General features: G+C 39.3%; 1 protein-coding gene and 1 pseudogene across 3 annotated transcripts in view; both read right to left on the reverse strand.

Moving 5' to 3' along the window:
* ADAM10 (ADAM metallopeptidase domain 10) overlaps positions 1–19062 on the reverse strand; it is a 155795-nt gene that overhangs the window by 87224 nt on the left and 49509 nt on the right. For both annotated transcript variants that reach the window (XM_025389931.1, XM_025389930.1), the window contains exon 3: positions 106–224. In XM_025389931.1, coding sequence (XP_025245716.1) covers positions 106–224 — 119 coding nt within the window. The remainder of the gene's footprint in view (positions 1–105; positions 225–19062) is intronic.
* LOC112627562 lies at positions 8547–10882 on the reverse strand (annotated as a pseudogene). The gene has a single exon (XR_003120193.1). The product of XR_003120193.1 is annotated as a putative heat shock protein HSP 90-beta 4 (transcript).

Raw genomic sequence — 19062 nt, forward strand, 5'->3', positions numbered from 1 at the left:
TCTGGATTTATAACCTTTTCTGAAATATCTGCTTACACTTCAAAATAAGTATCTTTGTGTAGAAAAAAAAAATGAAAGAAAAGGGTTCTGTTAGGTCCAACTTACCATAAATATGTCCAGTGTAAATATGAGAGGTATCATAATCAAGTACTTTATTTGATGTTTCTACTTTAAATTCATCACTGAAAAGGGAAGTGTCCCTCTTCATTCGTAGGTTGAAATGTCTGTAAAATGGGATGGGAAGGGGGAAAAACTGAAATTAAAAAGATCCAAATTTTAAACAATTATTTTTTATTTTTAAAAGTCTACAAAATGTGGACTGTTATGAAATTTGTCTATTTGTGAAATATGCTGACTGACCAAGATTTTTAAATAAAGATTCTGCTCTAAAAGTCAACTTAGTAGCTGTGGTAGGACTCTAATAAGATAAATTGCTGTCTAGGATATTAAAAACAAATGCCTATAGAGTGATTCTCACATAGTAAAACAAGATATTCAAAGAGCAACTGAGTTACTTGGAGACTAAAACAGGCTTCCTGACCCAATTACTATTATTTACCACTGCCTGTCTTCTCTCTCTAGTAATTCTGTAGCTTTGCTATTCTCCCCTACTTTCTACAAGTCAAATAAGAAAGTATATACGAAAGCAGCAATATATATTGGGTATTTAACATCTCTTCTCAGAAAGACAAGTGTGTATGCTCTTTGTTTTACCCTGGGGCTTCTAATTGTTGCAAATAACATAAATCTTCCTAAATTCAATTTGGGAACCCCGAAAGACCAGGATAATGGCTGAAATCAGAGGAATTTTACTCCTCTACATAAAAAAAGGGAAAGATCAAAATACTGAAGTAAAATTAATTGAAGATACGACAAAAATCTAGAATTTAGAATCAAATTGGAATCAAATCTTAAGCCTAGAATTTACTAGCTCAGATTCCTGTCTGTGAAATAAAGGTAATAAATTCTATATATCTTGTAAAATTACTTTAAATATTAGAGATTATAATGTATATAAAGTCATAACACAGTACCTGGCACATTGGAGATATATGATAAAATGGCAACAAATTAGCTAACATTACTCAACTCTTAAAAGTGTATCAAGTCTTTTACAATTGCTATAGAAGTCTGAACATAATGGAATTTCTACTCAATTTTTTTGACAATTACAACAAATTATTATGTTCTTTTTTTACATATATATGTTTTCCAGAGTACTATAAGAACCTTGTTTTTTTAAATAATAAAAATTTGTAACACATTAAGTTGTATGGGGAAACATACAGTCACTTCACACATTTGTGACATGAATAAATTTGTACAATATGGCGGGAAAACGGGTTTAAAAAATCCAAATTACAAATGCACATAGCCTTTGATACAAGAATTCCACTTCTAGAAATTTATCTTATATATACTTGCACATAAGTGAAATGACTTCCATACTACAAAGAATGTGGCATAAGAAATATAAAGTCGAGCCAAGTGCAGTGGCTCACGACTGTAATCCCAGAACTTTGGGAGGCTGAGGCGGGTGGATCACCTGAGATCAGGAGTTCAAGACCAGCCTGGCCAACATGATGAAACCCTGTCTCTACTAAGAATACAAAATTTAGCCAGGCATGGTGGCTTGCACCTCCAGTTCCAGCTACTGGGGAGGCTGAGGCAGGAGAACTGCTTGAACCTGGGAGGGGTAGGTTGCAGTGAGCCAAGATCATACCACTGTATTCCAGCCTGGGTGACAAAGTGAGGCTCTGTCTCAAAAAAAAAAAAAAAAAAGAGAAAGAAATATAAAGTCGTCCCTCAGTATCCACGGGGGATTGGTTACAAGACCCCCAAGGATACCAAATTCTACAAATACTCAAGTCCCTTATACAAAATGGTACAGTATTTGTATATACACATCCTCCTATATATTTTAAATCATCTCAAAATTACTCATAATACCTCATACAGTGTATATTCTATGTAAATAGTTCTTATACTGTATTGTTTAGGGAATAATGACAAAAAAGAAATTCTGTACATGTTCAGTACAGATGCTACCATGCGAATTATTTTCAATCCAAGGCTGACTGAATCCACAGATGTAGAGGGCCAAATCTTTTTAACCTTTGTCCCCAGTTCCTGGCACAGAGCTACTAAAACCCTTGGAATATCCTCAGTGATAGGTGTCTCTTCACTCTTATTCATAATGAGTCTATTTCACTCACATCTGAGTTTATGCTAATGCGGTGACTTAGAGTGGGTCCCCTAGGTGACCTTGGAATACAGCTGGTCACCAGAAAGATCAAATTATAAGAGCACTGGAATTTCAGCCCTAGCCACTGACTCCACCCCAGAAAGTGAGGTGGGAAAGACAGGAGATTAAACTATAGAAACTCTTAAACAATGAGATCGGATCAGCTTCCAGGGCTGGTGAACACCCTGAGTTGATTGGAGGGTAGTGCACCAAGAGAGCACATAGAAACTGCACTGCCTCCCACATTCCCATGCATCTCTTCCATTTAGCTGATCGTGAGTTGTATCCTTTATAATAAAATCAGCAAGAGTAAGTAAACTGTTTTCCTGAGTTCTGTCAGCCAGGTTAACAAATTAGCTAACCTTAGGAGGAGGTTGAGGGAACCCCCAATTTATAGCAGGTGGTCAGAAATAGAGGTGGCCCAGGACTTAAAAATGGTGTCTGAAGTGGAAAGCAGTGTTGTAGGAATGGGCCCTTTAGCTGTTGGGTCTGCACTAGCTCCAGATATTTACTGTGAGAACTGAATTACACTGAATTGTTGAACACCCACTTGGTGTCCGGAGAATCAGAGAAATGGGTGCTGGTGCTGGAAAATATCCCAGAACGATTATTCACGTTAGCACTGTTTGAAACAGTAAATGATTAATAACAACAGAACTAGTTAACTTACTTATGGTACATAATCGTATTTATGGGTATATCCATATAACTGTATACTACAAAGTTGAAAAACATATAAAATATTTACACGTAATCAAATCATAGATCTCTAAGTAATATTAAGTAAAAAAAAAAAAAGAAAAGAAAAGAAAAGAAAGAAAGGCCGGGCGTGGTGGCTCATGCCTGTAAACCCAGCACTTTGGGAGGCCGAGGCATGAAGTTAGGAGATCAAGACCATCCTGGCTAAAACAGTGAAACCCCGTCTCTACTAAAAATACAAAAAATTAGCTGAGTGTGGTGGCGGGCACCTGTAGTCCCAGCTACTCGGGAGGCTAAGGCAGGAGAATGGCGTGAACCCAGGGGAGGCAGAGCTTGCAGTGAGCTGAGATCGTGCCACTGCACTCCAGCCTGGGCAACAGAGCGAGATTTCATCTCAAAAAAAAAAAAAAGGTACAAAAAAAAAAGAAAGATACAGTTCTGTGTAGAGAATTTCTGAGGAAGATACACGTTATCAGAATGTGCATCAAATTTCTTGACAGATACACAATAAATTAATAACAATGGTCGTCCACAAGAATGGAAAGTGGGTGACTGGGAAATAAGAGAGGGGAGGATACCTCATTGTATATCTTTTGTGCCATTTACATTTTAAAATATATGAACATATTTCTTATTCAAAAAATGAAATGTAAATTAAAATAACACCTTAAGACACAAAACAAAAACTACTGCTCTTTGGACAGATGAATCAATTCTGACTTTCAAACTACTAACTTGGAAATAAACAAAAAGTTTTGTTGCGTACAATGGTGGAGAAACCATTACTGGACTTGCCTATCAACCTGAAAAATACAACTTTTCAGTTATATAAATGAAACAACTGCCTTCAGACAACAGACAACAAGCAGTGAAGGACTATGATTTAAGAAAAAAGGAACATGCAACAATGAGAAAGAACTCCAGAAATCTGCACAGGTGTTCAACTGTAGTCTTTGGCTCAATACTATCATGGATGCATAAAGAGAGACTCTACAAAGGTAGGCCAAAAAATAACTATTGGCGAGCTGTTAGTTGACCAACTAATGGATCTTGCAAGAGACAGGGATACATCTAAGATCTGATCAAGCACAGAAGACAGACTTTGTTGTCATTTAATAGAGAACCCAGAAAAGCCACTCCCTGGAAATAGGAACAAACTATTCCTAGAATAAAAGCTACTTCAAACCTATCCTAACAAAGCTTAAAAACAAGGCTCAAAAGGGTCAAGCTGATCCACAACTTGCTCAACCATCTAACAAAACAAAACTGCATACTTTTTTTAAAAAAATACAAACAGTTAAACTGTGGTATATCCATACAATAGGATAGAATATAGTAATAAAAAGGAACAAACTATTGATAAACACAACAATCTGTACAAACTTCAAAAAAATTATGCTGAGTGGGGAAGTCAATCTCAAAAGATACTACCTGCATAATATGATTCATGCAACAATTATGAAATAATCTAATTATGGAGATGGAGAACCAATTAATGGTTGTTAAGGATTACAGACGGGGGAGGGGATGAACATGGCCATAAAGGGATAGCACAAAGGAGTCTGGTGATGCTACCACTGAGTATCTTTGATTGTAGGGATAATTACACAAGACTACCCATGAGACAAAATTGCACAGAATTACGCACAGGCACACACACATGCATGTACATGTAAAACTGATGAAGTCCACATAAACTCTAAGCATTGTACCAATATCATTCTTGGTTTTGATGTTGTAATATAGCTACACAAATTGTGAACACTGAGGGAGACTGGGAGAAAGATGTCCAGGACTTCCCAGTACAAACTCCTGTGAATCTACAATTATTTTTTAATTAAAAGTTTTTTAAAAATCCAGACACAGGTGGGCACAGTGGCTCACACCTGTAGTCCCAGTATTTTGTGAGGGCAAGGTGGGAAGAATCGCTTGAGCCCAGGAGTTTGCAGTAAGTCTGGGCAATGTAGCAAGACTCCATCTCTAATTTAAAACAACAACAACAAAGAGACACTAAGTATTAATCAAAATGTGAAATATCCAGTTAAAAACCACTAACTATTAAAAAAAAGACCAAAGAGAAAAAAACCAAACCACTAACTATAAAGAAATATGACAAAGAAGAAAATTAGTTCAAAAAAAAAAACTCAGAATGAGAGATAATGGAATTAGCAGACAAGGATTTAGTGTCTTTATATTGTAAATATGTTAAAAGAACTATGGGGAAAATATAAGCATAATAAGGAGAAACCAGAAACTGTAGAATGAGGGCAGGGGAGGGACAGGCAAGGGAGGAGAGAGGGAAAGGGACGAGAGGGGAGGAAACTTCCAGAATTGGAAAATGTAATTTCTAAAATGGAAAAAAAAATTATAAATATATATCTCACTGGACTGACTTAAGAGGAGATGAGATACTGCAAGAAAGAATATCAGTGAACTTGAAGACAAGGGAACAAAAACTATCTAACTTGATGTTTAGAGAGACAAAGAGTTTAAAAAAAAACAAAAACAAAAACCAGAGCCTCAGTAACCTATAAAACAGTAAATAAAGAGGGGAGAGGAGACAGGAAAAAAAAAAATTTTGATGAAATGATAAAAAAACTTCCAAATTGATAAAACTCTAAACACAAGTCTAAGAAGCTCAACAAACACCAAGAAAGATATACACAAAGAAAAACCCACAAGACACACCACCGTCACTGCTGAAAATCAGTGTTAAAGAGAAAATCTTAAAATCCATCAAAAAGAGACTGATTATATGCAGAATGACCGCTGATTTAACATTAGAAATAACGTAAGCAGGCCGGGTGTGGTGGCTCATGCCTGTAATCCTAGCACTTTGGGAGGCCAAGGCGGGCAGACTGCCTGAGCTCAGGAGTTCAAGACCAGCCTGGGCAACATGGTGAAAGCCCGTCTCTACTAAAATACAAAAAATTAGCCGGGCATGGTGGCATGCATCTGCAGTCCCAGCTACTTGGCAGGATGATGCAGAATTGCTTGAACCCAGGAGACGGAGGTTGCAGTGAGCTGAGATCACGCCATTGCACTCCAACGTGGGTGACAGACTCTGTCTCAATAATAATAATAATAATAATAATAATAATAATGCAAGCTAGAAATTATTGGAGTAACTTTTTTAATGCTGAAAGAAAAACAATGTCAATCCAAATTCTATACTCAAAAAAGATCATTCAAAAATACATTGTCAATGAAGAATGGAAAAGAAAACATCATTATAGTACTGTAGATATTAAGAGTAATAAAGTAATATTATGAGCATAATGAAAATAAATTCAATCACTTAGATAAAATAAACTCCTTAAAAGGTAGAAATTAAGAAAACTATCACAAAATATAGAAAATCTGAATAAGCCCCTTTCTACTGAATAAAATGAATTCACGATTTAAAGCCTTTCCACAAGGAAAATACCAGGGCCAGATGGTTCCCCTGATGTCCTATAAAACTATTTTAAGAGAAGGGAAGAGTACTCAACTCATTTTATGTGGCTCACATTACCCTAATCCTAAAACCAAAGACAGATCAAAAAAAAAAAAAGACTGATATTCCTTATGAACATAAACACAAAAATTAGAAAACTGAACAAAGTAATAAATAAAAAGGACAATACATCATAAGCAAAAGAAGTTGATTCCAGTAATAAGAGGCTGGTTTAACATTCTAAAATCATCAATGTAATTCACCACATGCAAAGGGGACAAAAGCCACAAAATCATCTCATTAGGTACAGAAAAAGCATCTAACAAATTTTAGCACCCATTCATGATAAAACTCTCAACAAACTAGGAAGAGACAGGAACTTCCTTACCCGGATAAAATGCATCTACAAACTCCAGTTAACATCATACTTAAAACTGAAAGACTGAATGCTTCTCCCCTAAGACTGGGAGTAAGGCAAAGATGTTCACACTTGCCACTTTTATGCAACTCTGTAACATTCAATATGATGTTACAGATACCATAACAAGCCAAGAAAAATAAATAAAAGAGACAGTTTGGAAATGGAGCAATAAAACGGCCTTTATTTACAAACAATATTATCTTCTACGTAGCAAATCCTAAGAAATCTACCCAAAATCTACTAGAATAAATGAGTTTAACACAAAGTAACATGATACGAGACTAACATACAAAAATAAAATAGTAGGGCTGGGGGTGGTGGCTCACACCTATAATCCCAGTACTTTGGAAGGCCAAGGCAGGAGGATGACTTGAGCCCATGAGTTTGAGAAAAGCCTAGGCAACATAGCAAGATCTTGTCTCTATGAAAAGTTTTAAAAATCAGCCAGGCATGGTGGTGTGTGGCTGTAATCCCAGTTACTCAGGAGGCTGAGGTGGGAGGATCTCTTGAGCACAGGAGATCAGGGCTTCAGTGAGCTATGATCATGCCGCTGCACTCCAGCTTGGGCGACAGAGCAAGACTCTGTCTCAAAAAAAAAAAAAATAATATGTTATGTATTAGCAGCAAACACTGTTAGATGAAATTTAAAAAACAATCTCATTTACAATAGCATTTTTATAGTACTTAAGAATCAAGATGTTCAATGCCTCTGGTGAAAACAATGAAACACTCTGAAGGAAACTAAAGACCACCTAATAAATGGAGAGAGACATCATGTCCATGAATGTGAAGACTCCACAGTATTAGAATGTCAACTGTACCCAAATTAATCTACAGATTCAACATAATCTCAATCAAAATCCCAGCAAATTTTATTGTAGAAACTGAGAAGGAACTCTAAAATGTATATGGGAATGCAAAGGACGTAGAATAGCAAAACAATTCTGAAAAAAAAGATGACTGACACTATCAGATTACAAGACATTATGCCAGTTATCAATTTATTGCCTCCGGGTTCCTCCTAATCTACACTTCACTGCCTTCTTGGACCCTGTAAACATTTCTCTTTTTGCCAGCTAGTGATAAGCTTTGTCAACAGATGGCTCTGAAGTAGTACTTTTCTTTCTGGTTTCAGGGTGCTTCTGTTCCAGCTGCCAGAGACATGCAAGTGATACACCCTGTGGCGCTCAACCTTCAGCAAAATTTGTTGCCAGTTTTGACTGGTGGTTCCCTACCCACCAATACTAGCCTACCAACTGTTGACCAGCTCTGGCCCAGGGAAGAAGTTCTCTGATGAGCTGCCACATCCTTGCCAGTAATTTCTGAATACCAACTTTAAAGAAAGGATCCCTATCCAAATTTGTCTCTTTGGTAAATATCTCTCAGCTCTAGGGTATTTTTTAGAATTTTTTTTTCCTTCATCCTCTTTTAGTTGCTAATCCCCAGAAACAGTAATTCTTTGTGTGTTTTTTTTTTTTTTTTTACTGTATAAAAACAGCATATTCTTTATTTTGCATTCTTTAATTTCAGAACAAAATAAACAACAACAAAAAAACATGATACACAACATCCAATTCTGCTGTCAAAGTAGGGAGGGAATAGGGTTTGACGCCCTTGTTTCCTGCCTTAGACACAAGGACTGGAGAGAAAAAATTACTAGACATCAGCAGAAAGAGACAGGTGGGACAGGACCACTCAAAGCTGCAGTGGGAGCCATGGGGCACAAGGTTTCCAAGTATAAACTCTTAATCTACTTCTTCCCTGTGAGACACATTCTCATCGCCCCCAAGGGAGGTGGATCTCATCAGGAACAGCAACACTGAGTTCCTCTGTTGCCACCTCATCTTCATCAATAGCTAACCTAGCTTGATCATGCGGTAGATGCAGGTGGATGGGCCTGAGGATCCTCAAGGGAGAAGCCAGAAGACAGCAGTGTGGTTTCAAACAGCAGCACCACTAGGTCACCGACAGCCTTGTTGTTCTTGTCTGCCTCAGCCTTCTGCTGCAGTGTCTCCACGATGGGGTGGTTGGGGTTGATCTCCAAGTGCTTTTTAGCCATTATACAACCCATGATAGAGTTGTCCCAAAGCGCCCGGGCTTTCATGATCCACTTCATATTGGCTATCTAGCCGTAGGTGCTGGTCACAATGTGGCAGAGTGAAGACACAAGTCTACTGGAGATTGTCACCTTCTCAATCTTCTTATCTAAGATTTCTTTCACGAGCCTGCAGAAGTTCTCAAACTTTACCTTGTTCTCCTCCATTTTCTTCTTCTCCTCCTCATCCTCAGGTAGCTCCAGACCCTTCTTGGTAACTGAGACCAGGCTCTCCCCATCAAATTCCTTGAGCTGCTGCACACAGTACTCATCAATGGGCTCACTCATATATACTACCTCGAAGCCCTGCTTCCACACTTGCTCCACAAAAGCAGAGTTGGCCACCTGCTCTTTGCACTCACCAGTGATGTCATCGATGGACTTCTGTGCCTCCTTCACGCAAGACACATACTCTGACAGAGATATCATCTCATCTCCAGACTGGAAGGTGTGAGACCATAGCAGTTCAGACAGGTGTCGCCAGTTAATGGAGTCCTCATGGATTCCAAGCCATGAGATTTTAGAGAATGCCTCATCTAATTTCTAGTTATTCTCCTTGTCTTCTGCCAGCCCAGAGAAGCTCAAGCCACTTCTTGTTCTTCTTTTTTTTTGTTGTTTTTTTTTTGAGACAGAGTATTGCTCTGTCACCCAGGCTGCAGTGCAGTGGGGCGATCTTGGCTCACTGCAACCTCCGCCTCCCAGGTTCAAGCAATTCTCCCGCCTCAGCCTCCCAAGTAGCCTCCCAAGTGCCACCAAGCCCAGCTAATTTTTGTATTTTTAGTAGAGATGGGGTTTCACCATGTTGACCAGGCTGATCTTGAACTCCTGACCTCAGAATTCAATCTTGGGCTTTTCTTTGTCATCTTTATCTTCCTCTTCTTTCTCACCTTTCTCTTCCTCATCATCACTGATTTCCTTCTCTGGTTCCTTCTCCAAAAAAAGGGTGATGAGACAGCCTATAAACTGAGAGTACTTCTTCACTACTTCTTTGACCCACCTCTCTTCTAAGTACTCTGTCTGACCTTCTTTAAGGTGAAGGATCACTTTGGTATCCTTACCAATGGGCTCACCATGGTCAACAAGTAAATGAAGGAACTCCCAGCAGAAGATGCCCAGGAATACTGTTCTTCGTCATTGTGCTTTTTGATGGCTACTTTCTCTGCCACCAGGTAGGCAGAATAAAAGCCAACACCAAATTGCCCAATTATGAAGATTTCTACACCAGACTGAGAAGCCTCCATAAATGCTTTAGTACCAGACTTAGCAATGGTTCCCAAATTATTTATGAGATCAGCCTTGGTCATGCCAATGCCTGTGTCCACCAAAGTCAGAATGTAATCCTGAGGGTTGGGGATGATGTCAGTTTTCAGTTCTTTACCACCGTCCACCGTGGAAGGGTCTGTCAGGCTCTCATAGCAAATCTTGTCTAAGCCATCAGAATCATTAGAGATCAACTCCTGAAGGAAAATCTCCTTGTTGGAATAGAAGGTATTGATTACAAGAGACATGAGTTGGGCAATTTCTGCCTAAAAGGCAAAAGTCTCCACCTCCCCTTCTCCATGGTACACCTCAGGCATCTTGAAAGGAAAAGGCTTATATAAGTACTACAGAGCTAGGTGGGCTGGGTATCCAAAATGCACATGGCACCAAGGCTAAATGGGGGCGACTCAACAGCTAATTCTTTATACTAAAATTTCATTCTTCAAATTACTGTATGGATTCTGCCTCACAAATGGACCTTGCTTAGCACATGTACCATAAAGCTACAATAATCAAACAGTGACATAAAAATATAGACAGATTATTGAAATGGAAGACCTAAGAATATATAAATAGATCTCAACATATATAGACCAAGGTAATTCAATGAAGAATGGATAGTTTTTTCAAAAAGTGACGCTAAAAATTTGATATCCACGTGAAAAACATTACCCTTAACCCTTACCTCTATCATAAAGAAAAATTAACTTGAATTGCAATATAGACTTACATGTAAAACTATAACTGGAAACATCTAGAAGAAAACTGTCATGGCCTTGGTAGTCAATGCTATCTTAAGAAACAAAAGCAAAAACTATAAAACAAAAAAATTTTTTCATTAAAAGGGCTTCTTAAAAATTTAAAACTTCCACCCACTGAGAAATAGTTTTAAAAAAAAAAAAAAAACAAGCCACAGTCTGGGAGAAAATATTCGCAATACATATGGTCTGACAAAGAACTTCTGTTCAGAATATCTTTTTTAAAACCTCTTACAAATCAATAATAAGACAATCATTCAAAGACAGTCAACAATGTGAAAAAATACTTCACAAAGAAGATATACAGGTGACAAACAAGCATATGGAAACCTACATAACATCATTAGTCAACAGAGAAATGTGAATCAGAACTAGAATAATGTATTATTACATACCCTTTGCTAGAATAACATCTCCAAATATTAGTAGGATGTTGAGTACCTGGAACTCACACACTGCTGATTGAAATGCAAAATCACAACATCACTTTGGAAAACTGTTCAGCACTTTCTTACAAAGTCAAACATATAAAAACTGGGCTGGGCACAGTGGCTCATGCCTATAATCCCAGCGCTTTGGGAGGCCGAGACAGGCAGATCACTGAAGGTCAGGAGTTTAAGACCAGCCTGGCCAGCATGGTGAAACTCCGTCTCTACTAAACATACAACAATTAGCCAGGTGTGGTGGCAGGTGCCTGTAATCTCAGCGATTTGGGAGGCTAAGGCAAGAGAATTGCTTGAACCCGGGAGGAGGAGGTTGCAGTGAGCTGAGATCGCAGCACTGCACTCCAGCCTGGGAAACAGAACAAGACTCCCATTTCAAAACAAAAACAAACAAGGCCAGGCGAGTTGGCTCATGCCTGTAATCCCAGCACTCTGGGAGGCCGAGGAAGACTCCCTCTAAAAACAAACAAACAAAAAAACCTTATGACCCAGCAATTCTACTCAAGAAAAAAGAAAACATAAAGCATATATCCACATAAATAACTGAACACAAATGTTCGCAGCAGCTTTATTTATAATAGCCAAAAACTGAACATAACCTAAATGTCTATCAACAAGTAAAGGGAAAGATGTATTTATATAATGGCAAACTACTCAGAAATTAAAAAAAGAAAACACGCCAACTACTGAAAATATGCACTTTTGTTAAGACACAAAAGAATGAAGAGTCTAATTCCATTGATACATAATTCTGGAACAGTCAAAATCTACCTATAGCGATAGGAAGCAGATCAGTAGTTGCCTAGGGTGGAGACTAAGAGTAAAAAGTAATGAGGGAATTTTGTGATATGATGGAAACATTCTTTATCTTGATTTCAATGGCAGTTGTCTAAGTATATACATTTGTCAAACGTACCTCCAACTATATGCCTAACATGAATATATTTTATGTAAATAGGAGTCAGTAGCATACATTTACTAGCTTCAAAATATTGTGTCCATTCTTAAACATTGTCTATTTTCTCTTTTCCTTCATTTCATGTCAATCTTGGCACCCTTTTATTTTGAGGCTGTACTCACATTCCTCTTGCCAAAAAACTCCCAGGGATTCCCAGGTACTGTGACAAGGACTCCAGGCTTTCTCCTTAGAGCCTTAGGGACCCAAGCTACTGCTATAAGTAATCAACAAAGCCAAATACATCTTCTAAATGGGAACTTCACAAACTTAAAAATAGACTCTCCTGAACAAACAAGTATCCTGCCTCAATTTTTGCTGCCTATCATGTATTTTCATAAAATTATTTGTGAAAACTGATAGGAAATTCTGGGCCATATATGTGACTGTAAATACATAGATTCTATTTATAAAGGATCATACTATTTTGAAAAATCACTAATTTATCATATCTACATATTTACAGTTACTATAAAAACACTATCTCGTCTGTAATCCCAGCACTTTGGGAGGCCAAGGCGGGCGGATCACGAGGTCAGGAGATCGAGACCATCCTGGCTAATACGGTGAAACCCCGTCTCTACTAAAAATGCAAATAAAATTAGCCAGGTGTGGTGGCGGGCGCCTGTAGTCCCAGCTTCTAGGGAGGCTGAGGCAGGAGAATGGCGTGAACCCAGGAGGCGGCGGAGCTTACAGTGAGCGGAGATCACGCCACTGCACTCTAACCTGGGCGACAGAGTGAGACTCTGTCTCAAAAAAAATAAAAAAAATAAGAAGATTTACTGTTCAGCAAAAGGGTACCCTGAAACCACTGTTAAGTGAAAGCACTAGTATTCTATACGGAATAAAAAAAAATTGAGGGCAAAAGCGACAAAAAGATATTTAATATAAGACCTGGCTGACAGAGCGAGACTCTGTCAAAAAAAAAAAAAAAAGAAACAAACATCCTGGCCGGGCACGGTGGTGGTGGTAATCCCCAATATTTTGGGAGGCTGAGGCAGATAGATCATTTCAGGTCAGGAGTTCAAGACCAGCCTGGCCAACATGCTGAAACCCTGTCTCTACTAAAAATACAAAAATTAGGCAGGGTGCAGTGGCTCACGCTTGTAATTCCAGTACTTTGGGAGGCTGAGGCGGGTGGATCACCTGAGGTCAGGAGTTCAAGATAAGCCTGACCAACATGGTGAAATCTCATCTCTACTGAAAACACAAAATTAGCTGGGTGTGATGATACATGCCTGTAATCCCAGCTACTGGGGAGGCTGCGGCAGGATAATCGCTTGAACCCAGGAGGCGGAGGTTAAGGTGAGCCAAGATTGCACCACTGTACTGCACTCCAGCCAGGGCAACAAGAGTAAGACTCTACCTCAAAAATTAAAATAAAAATACAAAAATCAGCCAGGTGGTAGTGGTGCATGCTACTCCCAGCACTTTGGGAGGTTGAAGCGGGAAAATCCTGAGTCTGGGAGGCAGAGGTTGCAGTGGGCTGAGATCGCGCCACTGCATTCCAGTCTGGGTGACAGTGAGACCCTGTCTCAAAAACAACAACAACAAAAATTCTATGCTATGCATCCTACCTAAAGAAATATTTATATATCTATTAAGGTATCTAAGTACAAGCTAGATAAACAACTTAGAAGGAAAACAGAAGTTAAGAACACTTGACGTAGGCCCCTTACAGTCTTAATATTGATTTTTTTTTCTTTCTTTTTTTTTTTTCCCCCAAGACGGAGTCTCACTCTCTCTCACCCAGGCTGGAGTGCAATGGCACAATCTCAACTCACTGCAACCTCCGTCTCCCAGGTTCAAGTGATTCTTCCGCCTCAGCCTCCCAAGCAGCTGGGATTACAGGCATCCGCCATCATGCCCAGCTAATTTTTGTTACTTTTGTAGAGATGGGGTTTCACCATATTGGCCAGGCTAGTCTCGAACTCCTGATCTCGGGTGATCCACCTGCTTCAGACTCCAAAAGTGCTGGGATTACAGATGTGAGCCACCGTGCCTGGCCAATATTGATTTCATAGTAAGAAAATCATCTCATACTGACAAAGGGAGCTGTCTGGAGACCACATGATGACATTGCTCATGAGGGGTCTCCTCCATTCCTTGGTCCCAAACACCTACAGCACAGCACATTTTGAGTGCCCAGCCCCAACAAGACTGTATCCTGCCTTGGAGCAAAACAGCCCCTGCATCTCCATATCCCTGGAGTCCACTTACATCCCCCACCTACAGCCACTGTTGTGATCCGATGCTGCCCCCAAGCCAAAGTGTAAACCACTGGCAGCAGCAGAGCTGCTGTGCATTTTCATGTGCCCCAAGGCGGCCTAAGGTTAGAATTATAGACACCCACCATCCAAAGCTACCACTCCTGCTGGCTGCTGCCATTGGTGCTAAACCACAAACCATTGGCAGTGACCCTGCTGCCCCAAGCAGTGGAGCTACTACACCTTTACAAGTGTCCTGAGGACAGTCTACCCTGTCGACAGCTGCCGCCTGGGGCCCAAGGACCCACTCATCAGCTGACTGCTTATGTCTGGTGCCAGTGAAAGCAACCCTTCCCTCTCCAGTAGCAGGGCCCCACTCGAGCACTCCACTGGGGCCATGGGGATCACCCCACCCCCGCCTACCACAGCCAACACCCACACACATTACTAGTGGGCCTGAGGACAGGTCTACCCAGCCCCCTCCACCACTGTTAACATGTGAACACTTCTCCTAGAGGCCTAGATTTAGCCCACTCAATCTGCCATTAAATACCACAGCTGGTCCCCAACCACATGCACCACCTGCAGGCCTGGAGACTGATCTGCCCAGCCCATTGCAGCCACTGCCAATATCAGCACATGCCACTTGGGAAACAGAGGGTTTTCCCACTATCAACATAAGCTGCCCAGGGGCCTGAGAATCTGCCCACCCAACTGGCCAGCCACTGCCCCTACCAACACCCAAGTAAGCCACCTGGAGGCCCAAGAACCAGCCCACCCAGACCTGCTAATACCAGTGCCAGCATACATTGCCCTGAGGCCCAAGGACAGGCCCACTTGGTGAACCTGTCCCCAGCTAAGCCTCACCGCAGACTCCACTAACAAACCAAACCCTACATCACTGAGAAAATCAGACACACTACTAACGCTGTAAATAGCCGAATAATTTATACGGAGACTATACCACTGCATGCACCCAGATTAATGCCAAAATGCCCTACCCAATCAACATCATATGCACATCTTCAGGAAAAAGCCCCTGCCTAAGAAAGCAAATTCAAAAAACTGGAAGAAGTGACTGTTATACCATATGCGCAGTAAGGACCCAAGAAACATGATAAAGCAAGGAAATATGACCTCTAAAGTAACACAATAATTCTGCAGCAATAGATTCCAATGAAAAAGAAATTTATGAGATCCCAGAAAAAGAATTCAAAATAATATTTAAAAAGCTAAGTGAGATACAATATGCAGACACAATACCAAGAAATCATAAAATTTAGAATACGAATAAGAAATTTACCAAAAAGACAGATACCAGAGGGCCAGGCTCACATCTGTAATCCCAGCACTCTGGGAGGCTGAGGCAGGTGGATCGTTTGAACCCAGGAGTTTGAGACCAGCCTAGACAACATGGCAAAACCCCATCTCTACAAACAAACAAAAAAAAAAAAAACAAGAAAAAATACAAAAAAATTAGCCTGGTGTGGTGGCGTGAACCTGTAGTCCCAACTACTCAGGTGGCTGAGGTGGGAGGATTGCTTCAGCCCGGAAGGCAGAGGTTGCAGTGAGCCAAGATCGCACCAATGCACTCTAGCCTGGACAACAGAGTGAGACCTTGTCTCCAAAAAAAAAAGATAGATATCATCAAAAAGAACCAAATGAAACTATTAGAAGTAAAGAATTAAATGAATGAAATACAAAATTCTTTCAAAAGCTTCAATAATAGACTAGATCAAGCAGAAGAAAGAATTTCAGAACTTTAAGATAGGTATTTTGAAATAATCCAATAACATAAAAATAAAGAAGAATAAACACAGCATACGTGACAATACAGACACCATAAAGTGACCAAATATTCAAATTTTTGGTGCCCCAGAAGGCAAAGAAAAAACGAAAGGGACAGAAAACCTACTTAACAAAATAAGAGCTGAAAACTTACCAAGTCTATAAAGCAATTTAGACGCCCAGATATAGGAACCTCAGAGATTCTCAAATAGATACAATTCAAAAAGGTATTTGCCAAGGCACATTACAGTCAAACTGTGAAAAGTCAAAGACAAAGACAGAATTCTAAAAACAATAACAGAAAAGCATCTCATCACTTACAAGGGAACCCCTATCAGACTAACAGCAGATTTCTCAGCAGAACCTTACAGGCCAGGGGAAAATGGGATGATATATTCAAAGTGTTAAAAGAAAAAAATACCTGGCAGCCAAGATTACACCCAAGAAAAATATCTTTCAGAAATGAGGGAGAAATAAAGTTCTTACCACACAAGCAAAAACAGGTAATTTGTCACAACTAGACCAACTGTACAAGAAATGCTCAAAGGAATTCTGCATCTGGAAGCAAAAAGATGATGATCATCATCATGAAAATACACAGAAATATAAAGGTAACTGGTAGACTAGATATACAAATGAGAAAAAGAAGTCAAACGTTACCACTACAGAAAACCACCAAACCACAATGATAAACAATAACAGAAAAAGAAAGGAACAAAAGAATATATAGGCTGGGCACAGCAGCTCACATCTGTAATCCTAGCACTTCAAGAGGCCAAAACAGGCAGGTTGCTTGAGCCCAGGAGTTTGAGACCAGCCTGAGCTACATGGCAAAACCTTATCTCTACAAAACATTTTTAAAATTAGCCAAGCATGGTGGTGTACACCTTTAGTCCCAACTAAGCGGGGCTGAGGTGGGAGGATCACCTGAGCCCAGGAGGTCAAGGCTGCAGCGAGCCATGTGTGATCGCACCACTGCACTCCAGCCTGGGCAACAGAGTGACAGTCCATCTCAAAAAAAGCCAACGAAAATCAAAAAGTATACAAAATAACAAGAAATTAATAAAATGGCAGGAATTAAGCACTCACATCCCAATAATAACTTTGACTGTAAAAGGATTAAACTTTCCACTTAAAAGATAAACACTGGTTAAATGGATAAAAGAAACATGACTCAGCTATATGTTGCCTACAGGAATCTCATCTTACCTGTGAAGACACATACAGACTGAAAGTAAAGAGATGGAAAAAAACATTCCATGCAAATGGAAACCAAAAGAAAGCAGAAGTAGCTAAATGCATATGCACCCAACTACAGAGCACCCATTATGTAATGCAAATATTATTAGATCTAAAGGTAGAGACCAACTACAATACCATAATAGTTGGGAGACTTCAACACCCCACTCTCAGCATTAAACAGATCTAGACGGAAAATTAACAAAAAAATCATTGGATTTAAACTGCACATTGGACCAAATGGACCTAAAAGACATTTATAGAAGATTTCATACAACAGTTACAGTACGCAACATTCTTCTCATCAGCACACGAAATACTCTCCAGGATAGACCATATGTTAGGAAAACAAAACAAGTTTCAACAAATTTTTTTAAATACAAATCATATCAAGTCAGACTACAACAGAATAAAACTAGAAACCAAGAACAAGAAGAACTTTGGAAACTGTATAAATACATGAAAATTAAACAAACATCCTCCTGAAAGACAACTAACTGATCAAGAAAGAAATTAAGGAAGAAATCAAAAAACAAATGAAAAGAATGAAAATTCGAAACACGACATACCAAAATCTATGGGATACAACAAAAGCAGTGCTTACAGCGAAATTTACAGCAATAAATGCCTACATCAAAAAATATGTAAAGATTTCAAATAAACAATATAATGACGCACCTCAAGGAACTAGTAAAGCAAGAACAAACCAAACCCAAAATTAGTAGAAGAAAATAAATAATAATAATAAAGGAGCTGGGCACAGTGACTCAATGCCTGAAGAAAGCCCAGCACCCTGAGAGGCTGAGGTCTTCAAGTATAACTTGAGGCTAGGAGTTCGAGACCAGCGTGAGCAACACAGCAAGACCCCATCTCTAAAAAAATGTAAAAAATACAGTCCAGAGCCCTGTAGTTCCAGTTACTTGGGAGGCTGAGGTAGAAGGACTGCTTGAGCCCAGGAGTTCAAGGTTGCAGTGAGCTATGATCAGGCCACTGCACTCCAACCTGGGTGACAAAACAAAATTCCAACTTAAAAAAAAAAAAAGGGCAGAATTCAACTAAATAGACACTCAAAAGCAATAGAAAGGATCAACAAAATCAAAAGTTTGTTTTTTGAAAAGATAAATAAAATCAATGACCACTTGCTAATCAAGAAAAAAAATAGAGAATAGAGATAGTCTGTTGAATACAAAAAAAAATATTCACAAACTACTCATCTGACAAGGGACTAATATCCAGAATATACAAGGAACTCAAGGAACTTAATAGTTTAAAGAAAATCCCATTAAAAAGTGGACAAAGGACATGAACAGACACTTCTCAAAAGAAGAAATAGAAATGTTGGTGTGTGTCCTTTGAGATGAAAAAATAAAGAAGAAAAAGACACAGAAATGCCCAAAAGGTATAAAAAACAATGCTCAACATTACTCATCATCAGGGAAATGCAAATTGCAAATCAAAACCACAATATATTATCTTATCCCAGTTAGAATGGCTGTTATTAAAAAGATAATAAATA

Source organism: Theropithecus gelada, chromosome 7a, assembly GCF_003255815.1.
Source record: "Theropithecus gelada isolate Dixy chromosome 7a, Tgel_1.0, whole genome shotgun sequence".
Taxonomy (NCBI): Eukaryota; Metazoa; Chordata; class Mammalia; order Primates; family Cercopithecidae; genus Theropithecus; species Theropithecus gelada.